This window comes from Mustela lutreola, chromosome 3 (genome assembly GCF_030435805.1).
Source record: "Mustela lutreola isolate mMusLut2 chromosome 3, mMusLut2.pri, whole genome shotgun sequence".
Classification (NCBI taxonomy): Eukaryota; Metazoa; Chordata; class Mammalia; order Carnivora; family Mustelidae; genus Mustela; species Mustela lutreola.
Genome location: NC_081292.1, coordinates 157,420,008 through 157,435,997, shown reverse-complemented (window position 1 = coordinate 157,435,997; position 15,990 = coordinate 157,420,008). Strand labels below are relative to the sequence as shown.

General features: G+C 38.7%; 1 protein-coding gene across 3 annotated transcripts in view; it reads left to right on the top strand.

Annotated features, from left to right (window-relative positions):
• The window catches only part of GPD2 (glycerol-3-phosphate dehydrogenase 2), a 141,687-nt gene that overhangs the window by 113,392 nt on the left and 12,305 nt on the right, over window positions 1-15,990 (top strand). For all 3 annotated transcript variants that reach the window (XM_059167292.1, XM_059167293.1, XM_059167294.1), the window contains exons 9-13: window positions 1,815-2,008; window positions 13,050-13,184; window positions 13,436-13,611; window positions 14,165-14,296; window positions 15,410-15,568. In XM_059167292.1, the coding sequence (XP_059023275.1) occupies window positions 1,815-2,008; window positions 13,050-13,184; window positions 13,436-13,611; window positions 14,165-14,296; window positions 15,410-15,568 (796 nt within the window). The remainder of the gene's footprint in view (window positions 1-1,814; window positions 2,009-13,049; window positions 13,185-13,435; window positions 13,612-14,164; window positions 14,297-15,409; window positions 15,569-15,990) is intronic.

Sequence of the window (15,990 nt, the reverse complement as noted above, 5' to 3'; positions counted from 1 at the left end):
AAAAAAAAAAAACATATAAAATATTCTCTCCTTGTAGTTTTCAACATACAAAAATGAAAGTAAATTATTTTCTTTAAGTAAGGGACTGAGTGAAGATGAGATCTTAGCTGAAAGCTTAAATGATTGACACTTTTCTGTGGTGCTTTCTGTATATGCTAAATAGAACTGTGGCCCACTCTCTTGGTGTCTCTCATGTGTGCTGTAGACAGTGTTTCTTTATACAAAGGATGTGTGGAAATGGCAGAATTTCATGGAACTGATGGGTCTTTGCAAAGAAAGACTCCTACTCCTTGTGGTTTACATAAAGAAGGTGCGCTAGCTAAGCTGATTATACATTTCTTTTTTCTTTTTAAACAAGTTATTTTGTAGATCTTTATTTTTTAATTTTTTATACTTTTTTAAAGTAAGCTGTATGCCCAACGTGAGTTTTAAGTCATGACCCCAACATCAAGAATCATGTGTTCTACCAACTGGGCTGGCTGGGGCTCCTAGACTTCTTTTTCACGAAATAACTATTTTGGTTTGTTTTTAAACCGTTGTTAGTCTCTCATCCTTACAAAAATGAATCAATAGGAGTTTTAAAAAAACACACTTTTTTTCAAAGGAATAATAAACATAAAAAGTTGACTGTTCGCCCTTTAAAATTTGTGGGTATGGGAGGGGCTTGTTGAAACTTACTTAAACCAAATGGAATTGTGTTTTTTATTTAAGAAATTTCATTAATGGAAGCTGAAGATACTGTTAAAATCGGCTTGCTATGAGAATTCAGTAACTAAGGCTTTGCAGGGACTCAATAAGCACGAGACATCAAGATCCCTCCCACCCTTTATCAACTTCTCCAAATTTCTTTGAATGGTTAATGAATACATTAAAATAATAGATTCTACTGATCTACTGACACAATTTAACAGGGTTTGTTAATATGTATTTATAGTTGCCTGTTGTTTCAAGTATGTTTTATGCTTTGGTTTGAGAATATTAAGTACACATTTAGTGAAAATTACTAATATTTTGGAAGATTTTTATGTAATCTGTCCGAAGAGGCATCCTTGAACCTTGATTTAATAGCGTAATACTTTAGGCTCTTACTTCTTTTTAAAGACTGTCATTGCTAAGATATCCCTTTCCTTTTTGACCTTGTCCTGATACGTTCTTATTTAGGTAGTAGGATAAAATGAGCCCTTTTCTCATTGATGTACTTCTTGAGGTTTCTGTAGAATTGAAATAAAGTGAGAAACCTTATATTTGGTGAAGTGGTATAAGTCCATCTAGGTTACAAAAGAGTAAAGAACTTTTTGATTACATTTTAGTTTCTAGAAACTTAGACCCCTGGCTTTTCTCATGTACTTCTGAGACCTTATGCTGAAAGATGTGCCAAATGTCAAATGTCCCAGGAAAATACTTTTCTTAGACTTGAAAAAAGGTTGAAGAGCTCTCCTTAATTGACCATCATAAAAGGAATTAGAGACATTTATCCCACTGACATTATCTGATGTGAATGGTCCAAGGAATATAAAAAAACCAAACAATTGGAAGGTGAAGTCCACTTTCTTAATTAACCTTGCATTGTTGAAATGGGGAGGGCTGGTTCTGCTGTGAATTTTATTATCACACTTGCTCCATTCTTTTTTGTTACCAAAATTATTTTTTTCCTTTAGGAATTTCTACAGTAGAGCATTGGCAGTAAAAGTAATAGTTCACGTGTTTCTTGTTTGCTTATATGACAATTAGTGAATAAAGTTGTTTTTACAATGCAGATATAGGACTAAACTTCTACTAATTTCAGAAATGTATAACCCTTTTTTTTATATCAGCCCCGAGAGCATGGGACTTCTTGACCCAGCAACCAGTGATGGGCGCGTTATCTTCTTCTTACCCTGGCAAAAGATGACTATAGCTGGCACTACTGACACGCCAACTGATGTCACACACCATCCCATTCCTTCGGAAGAAGATATCAATTTCATTTTGAATGAAGTGCGGAACTACCTGAGTTGTGACGTCGAAGGTAACTGATGCATTCCTCTGAGTTTGTTTTCCTTCTTTTATACCTCCCAGCCCTGCCCAGCTAGTTCTCACTGGTAACTGCTGCACATCCGCAGTCTGACTCCTCTTTACACCAGGCCGGCTCTAACTCTTCTGTACTGACCACTTCTTCTGGAAGATTTAGGGGGCCCGAATTATAGCACAATGCGAAGAAGTTGCCTTTGATCCTCTGTACTCTCTGCCTTCACATGAAGAGAATCGTACAATCCCTTCCTGATAGTTTCTAAGGGCCTGTACATAAACCAACGGGAACTCTAACACTTGTGCCCTCTGAGGAGAAAATGAAATTTTGCATCACGATTTAATTTCTAGAGTTTAGGGAGATCTGATTCACAGATACAGGATATCCATAGGAAATAATTAACCAAAGAAACGAGAGGATGGACATCTATAACCGAAGAAGCTTAGTGAGCTTTACCATATGAAAAGTGGAGTGTTGGCAGTGGATTTAGCTAAGTAGGATAAGTGTGCTTTTTCTAAATGGAAAAAGCCAAAGTTGATGTCTTTTTCCCTGCTCACCTGGGCGTACTGTACTTTTAGTTTGGATGTTATAGTATTTTCTCCACTGTGAATATATAAAGAATAGTTTTTACCTGACTAGTTCCAGAAGTTTTCCAACATTATCCTGTATTTCCTTCCTTGGTTCATAGCCTCACCACCTAGTCACTCAAGCTAGAAATGGCATGCCCGTCTTTGGTGATCCTTCTCCCTCCACATCTGGTCCGGTTCCTACCCATGCTCCCTCTGAGGTATCACGGAAATCCCCTCTCGTTTCATTGTCCTGGTCACACCAGCGTCAACTTCTCACTCAAGCAGTTACACGGGCCCTCTAACTGGCTTCCAGAGGTCAGGCCCCAGTGCCCCTGCAGGCTGACCCTTCCACTGGGACCCTCCTAAAATTCTCATCGTCACGTCCTTGCTCAAGAATATCCCTGGGATGTCGCCTCATTGACTTTGGGAGAAATTCTAAACTATCTCGCATGCGCCCTAAGGCCCGTCACGACTGGTCTTTACAGCTTCATACTCCGCCAACCCACCTTTATGCATTTTATAGTCTTGTTCTTTCCAAATCAGTTCATGTGTTTTAAACCTCACGCTTTGCTTAGGAGGAAGCTTTGCTCTGGGATGCCCGTTCTCCCAACTTCTCATCTTGCCAAAGTACTGTTTCTACTTCAGAAACCATCTATTCTTATCCTTTGTACTTCCATAGAACGTTGGTCAAGTGTATCACAACATTGTATTATAGGGAAGAGTCTAAGGTACACTCTTATTTGGAGTTCCTGGATGATAAGGGTTCTTTATTCAGCTTCCAAGCTTGTTGTCTGTCTGGGATGCTGCTCATCATTGTTTTGAGGGAAAATGAATTAGTAATTGGAGCTTTCAGGGTTTTTGATGCGGGTAGCAAAAATCCTTCTATATTAAGATAGAAATTTTAAGATTTTAGAAAAATAGTTTTCCTCTATTTATATCAGGAATCTTCTGTAATGTTGGCTTCAGTGGCGGACATGCAGAGACACAATTTTCTTCTTGATGTGACTCACTAAAATCTATGAATCCTTTTTCCCTAAAGGATTTTTTTGTCATCTTGTGATCACACATTTGCAAACAAACAAAACAAACTGCTTTAAAAAAATGGTTTCGGGGACTCTCCTAGTTTAATTGAACGATCCATATTGTATAGTTTTAGTTTCTTCTGATTTCAAGTAATGGATGTGGTTTTATTTTGTGCAAAGTCTTTTTGGGTACCTACATTCATGGCACAAATATATTAACCAAACGTAACTGAGATCTACGGGGCTAACGTTTATACGCTCACACGCACACACCCTCACAGAGAGTTATTTGGGAACTGGTCATGCCTTGTTTAATGTCCGCTGAAATTTCAGTACTCAAAATGCAATGCAATTGTAGCTGGATACTCCCCCTCCCTTTTGAAATCTAAGAGGAGTTTCATCTGGATATGATTGTATTTTAATGGATTGACTATTGTTAATGAACCCTGCTTCATTTCACATTTGCTTGAGTATGATATTTGTTAAAAGGGCATTTCTATTGGGCCCTAAGAGCAAGCAGGAAGTTTAGATTGTTGGAGCAAGAAGTAAAATTAATTCAAGAGCAGAGAGTTCTATGTTGACAGTTTCCAAATTCTTAAAGTTCAAACGCAGTAAGATGAGAAATCTAACTGCTTATATGTGCTGAGAGGCTGCATGTGCTGGAAGCAGGTGTAGGTTCCAAGAGCCGCTGTGCCCATGTCGTAGGTGGGGACTTCCACCAGTGAAATGAGCCTTGGGCTGTAGCAGAGACAGAAGCCTGCGCCCCTTCCTCACTTTTATTCTGCCTGTGAATGCAGAGGGCTCTGAGCAATGCCTGCTGGGACTGGGGTGGTCTGGGAAAGTCTTGTCAATTCATATGCTTTTTGGTAATCAGGTGAATTGGTAAAACTGGCAAAAATGTTTTTTGTTTTGTTTTGTTTTAGTTTGTTTCTGTTTTTGGTTTTGCCAATTTTGATTTTTGGTAAAAGTGGCCAAAATTCATATCTAAACACTATAAATCAGGCCTATCTCCTAACATGGGTACTCTTGGGCTTAAGAATTCCCTGTAGAATGGGGCGCCTGGGTGGCTCAGTGGGATAAAGCCTTAGGCTCAGGTCATGATCTCAGGGTCCTGGGATCGAGCTCCGAATCAGGCTCTCTGCTCAGCAGGCAGTCCGCTTCCCCCTCTCTCTTGCCTGCCTCATCTGCCTACTTGTGATCTATCTCTCTCTCTGTTAAATAAATTAATAAAATCTTAAAAAAAAAAAAAAAAGAATTCCCTGGGAGTAAATATCTGGGGTAAAAGCAGAGGTGACAGCTCTTCCATATACTTCACTTACTTCCTTGTGCCCACCATCTGTCACACCTGTGCCACTTATCAACTTGTTCTTTTTAAAAACTAGTAATTAATTAATAAATTAATAATCCCTTTTAGTTTGGTGAGGTGGTTTTTTTTTTTTTTTTTGCATTTGTATTTCTAGTTGATCAAAGGCCTCATATTTGAGGAGTTTCCCTCAGTCCTGGAAGACTGCAGTTTGCTACTGTGTGCTTTTATCTTAAGTGGAGATGTATAAATATGTATTTTTTTCAAGGAATTCTGGAGTAACTCGATCTTTCTTCCATTATGATGAAGAGTAGAGAGGAAGTCAGCTTCAGGTGCTACTCAGTTCCTTGACGGTAGGCTGGTGCCGCCCATCTTTGAGCCATCCCATTTGTCAGTAATGGCTAATACATGCTTTATTTTTTAAAAGTCGACCATTGCCGAACACGTTTTAGGCTAGACACCCTACAGAGCATACTGCCCATACCATCTGGCTCCTCATGACAACCTTCCCCGGTATATTTTGCTGTTCCCACTTTATAGACATGGAAACTGAGTCCCCATGACTGGGAGCCTCTGGCCCACAGTTTGTGTTGGAGCCAGGATGATGACAAGTCCATCTAGCCTCAGAGTACCACAGGGTTCTCTGACTGGTTGTTCCAGGTTTTATGATGTGATGTTATATCCACCAGGGAGTGGATTACGTCTCTCATTTCATTTCCTGGAAGCTGCTAAACACTTGCAGAATGTTAATAACCTTTGCTCTGGACTGGCTTTATTTGGATTTGAATGTTAAAGTAGAGGAGATTTCCTGTCTCATAACTAATCCCTCGGGCCAAGCAGTCTTCTCTGCAGATTGGAAAAAATCAAGTTTGTTTAGGTCCTAGAGCAGTAGTTTTGAAATGTTTTGCATTCACCAGGGTTGACATAATCATTTTAAAAGGATTTATTAAATGGATGAATAAGTAAAATTCTGACAACAGTTTCTGAACCTCCCCAAATGGCTATATCCTTAAGGAAGAAGGAAAAAAAAAAGTGTCAAATCTTAACACTCCATGCTGTTCTCAGCAGCTGCCACACTTCTGCAGAACGCGTCGGAACAATTCTGAAAAGCATTTTGCCTGTTGGGAATAAGACCATGTCTTCTTTTACGATTTAGAAAGCTTTCCATTCACAGGCTGAATTTTCTAGATTACTTGTTTGTTCTTTTCTGAAATGGGTAATTGATAGTTGTGTGGTGTGTATCGGGTGAGGAAGAAAAATGATCTTTTGAAAAATGTATCATTAAGTCGGCCGGGGAGAGGTTAATCAGAAGGAGGCAGTGGTGAAATGAAGCTATGACTTGAAGGGATTGAGAGAGACAGGAGATTTGCCGAGGGCTTTATCCGTGTAGTTTTTCTGGAGTGTTTCTCCAGGCAGCGTCTTGAGTCGTACACAGGTTTTCACATATGCAATTAGTACTGTTTATAGATTGCCTGTTATTCAATTAACAACCGAGCTGGCCATATCGACTCGCTGCAGACCTGCCTTTTCCCTGCCAGAGAGTGTACCAGGGTTATCAACTTACACAGGCTTGGATGTCTTCCAGCTGTTTAATGATAGTGTCACACGCTCTGCTTTTTCTAGTTTCATTAGTTTATAAATGTAATATGGTATCTTATTTCTGTGATTAACACTTCATTTCAGCAGGTTAAACATGCTGGTAGAGAAGTATTGATTTCTGACACTATTTCCCCTGTGTTCGTAAAGATATTTTCACATGCTTTTTATTGATTTTCTGCAAGCGGCAAACATGAGAAAGAACACCCCAAAACGTATGGCTAAATAACCCACGTGAGGCAAAGCCGCGCATTTGGCTCTTAATTGTCACTTCCTGTGGGCTTCATTTTCTATTAATTTTTAAAACAAACACTTGTCTTGCCAAGGTGTTAAGAGTAGAAGTATTCATTATAATTTGAAACAATTACACAGTACTTAGTCTTGTCAACCAGCTGTGAAAAATGTCTATTGAACTTTATTATTTACATTTTACTCTTTATATATTATATACACTAAAACCTGAAGGAGTTATTTATTGGGATTGCAACAAAAATAATCCTTAAACGTGATGGTGGGGGACTCTCTTTTTGAAAATATCACCAAGTACTTTTACACGCTGTGGAGGGGCTCATGTGGGCTTTTAAACATCTAGGCATTTGGCACTTAAAACAGTCGACTGGGTGCCCACGGGGTGCCCCCTGGGTGAGCTGTTCTAATAAGTGGTGTTTAATGAGGACTTTCCTCAAGTCCCGTAGTAGTGTCCTTTCCTGTCATCTTGTTTTATTAAAGCATTTATTTATGTTAAAAGAGAATATTCAGTTGTTTAAATATATAATTATTACATACAAAGCTTGGGATATTGACTTGGAGGCCCAAATATTATTGCTTTTGATTTTGTAATGTGGGCTGTTCTTGTTTGATACAATAAAGTTTAGAGAATGTTTTAATAGGCTGCTTCATATTTATGGACCACTCTACATGACCCCTACTTGATGGAGGATTTGGGGTATTGGGAAATATTAGAATTGACATTGCTCAAGACTTTGAACATGGTGAGAAAAATGAACCAGCAATGAAACCTGGTTTAGCTATCCCGGCAGTATGAGAACAAGAAAAATCAAGACCAACTTTTGAGCTCTGAACCATCAAGTCTTGACTTGAGTGATTTTCTTTCACGTATTATACCTTGGAGAATTTAAAGTAGGTGATGTCTGCTACCTACTCTTGGCTATAAGCTGAACGATAGAAATGATTTCTGGGTAAGAACTTGAGGGTAGTACTTAGTTTAGTAAATACTTCAGTATTTAATTTAGTAAAAGTTCATACTTAATTTAGTAACTTTTAGTACTTAATTTGGTAAAAATAATTTTTATTTCTTTGAACTCTTGAGATTAGTAGGAGAGGAGGAGGATAATTCAAAACAATAGATATGGAACATGTCAGGACAGTAAAATATTTGGGGGGAAAGCACGTCATTACAGCTGATTGTATTCTCGTGAGAGAAGGAAATACAATCAAATTTTGCTGAAAGGATGCTCAATTAGAGATGTGGGTGAGGGGGCCATGGTGGGGCGTACCTGGCTTGATGACCTGCTGGGACAAGGGTGAGACCTACTGCTTGGGGGTTTTTATTCTAGAGCTACCTTATGTAATATCATAGCCCGTGCATGTGCATATTATGCAGCTATTTCATTTTTAATTAGTTAAAATTAAATAAAATTTGAAATTCAGTTCCTCAGTCACATGAAGCACATTTCAAGTGCTTCCCAGGCTCCTGCCGCAAGTGGCTAGTGAATTGGGGGGTATAGAGGTAGAGCATTTCCAGCACTGCCTAAAAGTCTATGGCACAGGGCTGCTTGATGGAATCAAGATGTATTTATACACACTTTTAGAGAAGGAAATACTCGATTTAAGAGAGTCATTGAATTTGTATTTTTTGTTTGTTTGTTTTATAAAATAAATGTCTTGTCTTGTAAAAAAACAAAACAAAACCCTCCAGACCTACAAAGGATCAAGAGGTGAGAAATTCAGTGCTTCTGCAATGTCTTAGGTACATGGTCCTTCCTTATTTCTCCTCACTCTGTCACCCTCCAAGTTGGCTTCATCCTGGGGTGGTTTCCAGCCAATGCAGCTGCAGCCGTTTCAGGCAGAATTAAAAGATAGCTTAACGATTCTCTTTTCTGTCTACTGCTTTTGAATCTCTTTCTCCAAAGAACTTTAATTAGGTTTTGTTTAACAGTGTGCAAGGTTTCCACTGTGGGTGAGTAGGTGCTAAGGAGCGAAACATGTTCGTTCAGTTAGTTGCCATCTTTTATTCGAGAGGTTAGAATTCATGTTTTATGTGTTTAGCTATGCTCTGCTCTATGGACATAGGTTATGCCTGTGGCCCTGACCGGTCATCACTTAATTCCAGTGGGGGAGAGGTACAAGCACGTTATCCCTCAGCAGGAAATATCCCTCAGTAGGAATCCCTCAGCATTTTGAATAATCCACAAAAATCATTAAATCTGAAGGTTGGGAGAATGGGTAGATAACCTCATCCAACCACCCTCTGGTCTAATAATGTAAAAGCCCTACAGACCATAAAGACTGATTCATATTTTAAATATGACTTAAAATTTGATTATCCTGACTTGTATCTTTTCAGATAAAATTAATCCCGACATTCATCTGATATAATTCTGGGGTTAAAGAGCTAAATGCTAAAATAGAAAATAAATTAAGGTGCCTAACACGTTATAAACTCTTCTTGGTAGTGCTTTCTTTTTTTCAGTATCAACTTTAAGAGTAAGGATTAAAAATGGGATCAGTATTCATAATGTTTTATTTACTATTTCTCTAGAAGGGAAACCTCGAATATTTTAGTTTGGTCTTCTTGTTTTAGACAACACAATTTTGCGAATGTGTTTTTCTGCCTGTTATACCAGAAAAGGTAAAGCATTTGCCACAAACACTCTTTGCTTATGCTTCAGATTTACTCTAGATAGTCTAATTTTCCATCAAATAACTTTAAAATCAGCCAGAAGGCTTTAAGAGTTGAAGTCAAATTCCTGATCAGTGTGGCCGTCTAAGGAATTTCACAGACACGCTTTGCAGACTGTGGTGACCACAATGACGTTCTATGTGGTTGGTTAAGTTTTATTTTTGACTCAGAGAGCTATTTGAACTCTAATGGAAAATAGTGGTAATTTCCTAGTTAGGTTTTTTGTAAAGATTAAAACATTGCATGATCTGTGTGGATGTTTCACAAGACTTTTGTGGAATTGCATGAAGCAAGAATTAACCCTCATTCCATGGAAGCCATCAGGATAAGCCTAGTTGAGAGAATACACATATCAGAAGGGCAGATTGAGAAATGGAACCTCAGTGCTGAGACTCCCTTAGGTCTCCAGCTAACAAGACTGGAAGCCTTCGGTGTTCTGCACCAGCTTATGATGTTTCTTCTTCCTTTGCTTCTGATGAGGTGTTTAGATAGAGTTTTGATTATACACCACCACGTAGACATGTGTCACGTTAAGAGTGTGGCCCTCAAGGAGGTATATTAAATATAAAGGTATATTTCCTTAGGTGAATTTAACTTCACCAGAAATCTTTTTTTTTTTTTTTTTTTTTTTTTTTTTCATTTGAGGTCAAGGTAGAAGGATTATCTGTCATTCAGTACAATTTGTTTTTAGGGTCTTTCCCCTGTACTTGGTTAGACATCTTTTAAAAACATCTTTTTGGACTCTTCCAGTCATTTCAAGGAGTCTTTGTGACTCTTTCCATAGAGTCTGCTAGATATTTTTGAGATGCTTTTCAGGTGGTGCCATGTATAAATACAGGAGATTCACTGTACAAGGGCATGTTCTCAAGGACTCAGTCGGATCTGAAATCCATATTGTCCTCTGTTCACAAAACTGTGCTCTCAACAAGGACATACTTTGATTTGAATGAAGTTTGGGCATGGTATGGGCTGGCAAGTATCCTGATATTTATGTATTACATGTAAAATATTTTCCTTAATCTTGAGACTTGAAATATGTCAAATTTTCCTTTTATCTTGATTTTAAAAAGAATTTATCTTTTTATCTTTTTAACCATTCTTAAGCGTACAGTTCTGTGGCATTAAATATATTCATATTTCTGTGCAACCATTGCCACTATCCATCTCTAGATCTTCTTCATTCTCCTCAATTCTGTACCCTTTAAACACTGACCTCATATACCCAACTCCCTTCCCCCAGCAATCACCATTCTGCTTGCTGTGGCTACGAATTTCACTACTCCAGGTATTTTGTATAAATGGAACCATACAGTGTTTGTCCTTCTGTGAATGGCTTATTTTACTTAGCATGATGTCTTCAAGGTAACATGTGATAGAATTCCCTTACTTTTCAAAGCTGAATAATATTCCATTGTGTGTATAGACCATGTGTTGTTTAGCCATTCATCTATTGGTGGTCGCTTGGGTTATTTCCATATTTTGACTCTTATGAATGATCCTGCTATGAACACTGGAGTGTGCAGATTTTTTGGTTTTCAGTTCTTTGGGGTATGTATGTACCCAGAATTGTTATTGTTAAGTAATATGGTCATTCTATGTTGAATTTTTGAGGAACTGCCATACATTTATCAATAGTGACTGCATCATAATACTTTCCCGTCAGTAGTGCATAAGGCTATCCCAATTTCTCCACATCCTCACTAAAGTTTGTTTCTCTCTGTGTTTTTTTTAACTTTTTATAATAGTCATCCTAATGGATATGAAGGTATATCTCATATGGTTTTTCATTTGCATTTTTCTAACTGTTAGTGATATTGAGCAATATTTTATGTGCTTATTGGCCACTTATATATCTTTTCTGGAGAAATATCTTTTAAAAGTCTTTGTCCATTTTTTCAGTCAGGTTGTCTTTTTTTAGTTTTAAGACTTCTTACATATTCTGGATACTAACTTCTTGTCAGAGATATAATTTACAAATATTTTTTCCTGCTATATGGGTTGCTTTTTCATTCTGTTGTTAATGTCTCTGAATGCACAGAAGTTTTTAATTTTGAGAGGTCCGTTTTATCTTTTTTTTTTTCTTTATTAGCCTATGCCTTTGGTATCATATACGAGAAATCATTGTCAAACCCAATGTCATGTAGATTTTTCTATTTTTTTTCCCTAAATGTTCTATAGTTTGAGCTTTTATGTGTAGGTTTTTGATCTACTTTGAGCTTATCCCTCTGCACGGGAATATCCAATTTTCCCATTGTTTTGATGTTTTAAAGACAGTGACCTTTTTGTCAGTGAGGATCATGGCTGGGAATAAGATGAAGGAGGTAAGCACCTGATCCCAAGTCATGGTCAGAGCAAACTTGGACTTACTGTTCCGTCATCCAAGGTTAGATTAACTGGTCTGTGAGAGTAAATGTAGCAGGACCAGGGAAGTATTCACCTAATTGTTTTCATCATTTGGCAAGTCTTGGGTTGGTGCATGTGATCTGCTCCTTGATGTGAAGAATGGAGAAGAAAAGAGCTAAGCCATTCCTGTAGGGAGGATAAGGAAGAGTAGATTCTGAAAACTCTGCCCTTGGGTATTGCCCTTGCCACTCATGGTACACCAGAGCCACGACTAGGCTACTCTTCTTAGCCATTTTTAGGTCAGTAATGGGTGCTATGCAACAGCTGTCTAATTCTATTTAAAGTCTATCAATTCTTGGTATAACGAGGCAATTGGATTCTGACAGAGTGTAAGAGAAATTTCATGGGGTGTTGAATATTCAAAGACCTTTCATATACTGTAACAAATATGGTGCGCCTAAACTGGGAGGAGCCAGTATGCCTATTTTTGAGCCAGTTACAAGGATAATGGGATAAGGAGGGGAAAACAGATTGTCAAGAGTTGAAAGATAGTACATTAGTGTGTAAGAATATGAACTTTATAATAAGGAAGAACTGGGTTCTTATGCTCTTCTAGCATCTATAAGATGTTTGCTTTGGGTTAAGTGGTTAAACTTTTTCAGGTTTCCCCCCCCCCTCTCTTTTCTATGGTGAGAATAATAATAACTGATGCTGTGGGTCTCTGTGAGATTAAATGAGATGAAATGTGTAAATCCAGTGCTTTGACAAGCCTAGGGCTAATAAAAATGCTCAATAAGATGGTAGTATTGATGAGGGAAGAAGGTAGCCTGTTACAGACTTGTTTGTTTAGTAAGGATCTTTGTCTTTCCTGAGAAGAGGTAGCTAGGTATATTCTGGGAGGAAAAGTAACAAGTCCACAAATCTCTAGGTTTGTCTTTGTTTTGTTTCTACTTTGTCGTCATTGTTTCAGCTATTCTAGATCCTTCCAGCTGAGGATTGCTAACGTGTTTCTTTTGTTTCCTCTTTTGGTAGGAATCAGTGTCAGTGATGTTCAGGTTATCTGCTTTTTTTCGGTTCAGATTATCTTTGTGATAAAGTAATTCTTTGAGTTTTTGTTGTACTTATTAACTTGCTTAGTTGTTATATTTAAGGGTTCCTTCTCTCTTTCAAAGCCCATATTCATGTGCTCCATTTACTGAATTCTCTCTTGTTTATTAACTGTCTCAGAGTTTTGTTGAAATATCTTTAAGGCATCCTCTTAACCCTTCCCATTGATTCTTGCCAGTGAGAAGAGGGGACGTCCTGGCAGCATGGAGTGGTATCCGCCCCCTTGTTACAGATCCCAAGTCTGCAGATACTCAGTCCATCTCCCGAAATCATGTTGTGGACATCAGTGAGAGTGGCCTCATCACTATAGCAGGTATGGCATATTACCTTGTGTTTTGGCGGTGTTTTAGATAGGGCCCTGAGTCAAACTGTCACACCAGAATCTCTCTTGATGCTAATGAACAGAGAATTTTTTTTGATGATTCTGAGTAAGGTCTTACACATCGCTTTGCTATATTTGTTATAAACAACAGGTGAATTTTGTTATGAATCAGTTAGCAAATGGGTCATTATAAGAAAAATAGGGGTAGTAACCTAATGAATTATTTATCAAATTATTTGTAGGTGGAAAGTGGACAACGTATCGATCTATGGCAGAAGATACCATAAATGCTGCTATCAAAGCTCACAATTTTAAAGCAGGACCAAGCAGAACAGTTGGGCTTTTCCTTCAAGGGGGCAAAGATTGGAGCCCCACGCTATACATTAGGCTTGTCCAGGACTATGGGCTTGAAAGTGAGGTGGGTGTGAATCCTCTTTTTCTCCACCTCATCTCACTACTGCCACAAACAGAATTGGCAACCAGGAGGCCTCCCTGATTTAGAATTTCCTTTTGCCGGGTTCATTTCTGTCTGCGTGCTGTGGAAGTGAACTAAGGAAAAAAGCTGATCATACTTTTCTTCGGTTGCCTAAAAAGCAAGGCACACGCTAGTTTCTATTTTAAAGTCTGGGGTGGGTTTGGTTTGTTCTCCGCAGACAGAGCATCATCCCACATTCTTTCTGTCTCAAGTGTAAGGAAGGCTGTTCTTCAGAAGTGACACTGGGGGCAGAGTCAAGCCGAAGCTTCATCAGTCACTGATACAGTGATACATGTGTGGCAGAGTTAGTGCTGGCCTAAGCACTCAGAGCCCAAGTGGTTTCCTCCCACAAAATCAAAATCTAATACCCTCCTGGAACTATTAGTTACGGGCCGTGAAGAACTGACAGGATAAGCGTGTGCTTTTTTTTTTTTGCTTCATGCCTAGAAGGTATTGCTCTTCAAAGTACCTGCCTAATGCAGTCTGGTTTCCCTAGGTGGCACAGCATCTCGCCGCTACCTATGGTGACAAGGCTTTTGAGGTGGCCAAGATGGCAAGCGTAACTGGAAAAAGGTGGCCCATCGTTGGTGTGCGTCTTGTGTCAGAATTTCCATACATTGAAGCAGAGGTATGTGAGTGGCTACATGGGAATTTCCTGTCTGCCACGAGATGCTGGTCACCTACTGAAAAATTATGTATATCGTTAAGGTTTAATGCCCATTTGCCAGCCAAAGCCTTCAGGAAAATGTCTGCCCTGCCCAGATCCCTTCATTTATAAACTTACATGTTAAATGTGAAGTGATATGGACAGTGGAAATGATCTGAATAGAAAAGATGTATTTCTTCCTCTTCCGCAGAGCTACCCCAAATCTTGTGACTTCACAGTTGTTGTTTCTTTTGTAAATTTGTAACTCCTCGAGTTTATACTCACTCGCTAGCTGTTGACATACCTTGGTTTGCACTTAACTTCCCAAAGACTGAAGCTTTATTTCTCATCGAGTTTCTTCATTTCGTGAAACCAGAGAGCAGGCTTTGTATTTATTTATGATTCATTGTACTTTGAAAAACGAGGGTCCAGTGAGCATTTGTTTGTTGGTTAACCACAAGCCTTCTGTCCTCTTGATACGCTTAGACAGAAAACTCTAGACAGCCTAAAGAGATGAAACCATACTTTTTTAAAAAAATATATTTATTTATTTATTTGACAGACAGAGATCACTAGTAGGCAGAGAGACAGGCAGAGAGAGGAGGAAGCAGGCTCCCTGTTGAGCAGAGAGCCTGATGCGGGGCTCCATCCCAGGACCCTGGGATCATGACCTGAGCAGAAGGCAGAGGCTTTAACCCACTGAGCCAAGCAGGTGCCCTGAAACCATACGTTTCAATACTTGTTCTTTGCCTACTTGGCTATGTAAATTAACAACCATATGATGTATAAGCAGAGAGGTAAGTGAGTACTGTGGGTGGTAAATGGGAAACAATGCAGTTTGCATGTTTGCACCAGGGTCAGTTCAGGAAGAAGGCATCAGCTTTTTTCCATTTTGTCCCAATTTACAAACCTCTTTCAGCAAATGGACGAGGAGCTTGTATGATGTTCTTATTTGCGTCATGCCTCTTAGAGGACCAGGGTATATAGAGAGCAATGTCACTTTCCCCTGAGTGTGAATTATTTTCAAGTGAAATTTTATTTCTTTTTTTTAAAGATAAGGCCCACACTGATAATTTTGCTTTAATTTCAACTCAGGTGAAATATGGGATTAAGGAGTATGCCTGTACAGCAGTGGATATGATTTCGCGGCGGACTCGCCTGGCCTTCTTAAATGTCCAGGCAGCAGAGGAAGCTCTCCCCCGGATCGTTGAACTGATGGGCAGAGAACTGAATTGGGATGATTTCAAAAAAGAGGTATTATATAGAAGTCTTTGAAACCACAGTTCCTTTAAAACCACAAGATATGTCACGTCTTTTGTCTGTTAGTAGAGGCTAGTATAGTTTTCAGTGGGAATTTTTTATTTCTTACCAGTTTCTGCATGTGGGGAGTGTGTTTAGTATTGCTAGGTCTTAGGATCCCAACTGGAAAGATATTCTGGTTTCAAAATGTGTTGTTTGTTTCTGGAAAATCCCTTTTAGAAAAATACTCTTCAATTTGTGGTCATAATTCCTGAAAAAGTAGGATAATAATGATTGTGGGTAGAAACTTTTCTGGTTTTCATTGAAAACACTTTTAGAATGTATTCTAAATTTCCATGGTGAAATTCACACTTGTGCAAATTTGCCCTCAGTAGGAAATAGCGGTTTTATTGCCTGACCACTAAATGCTTATTGAT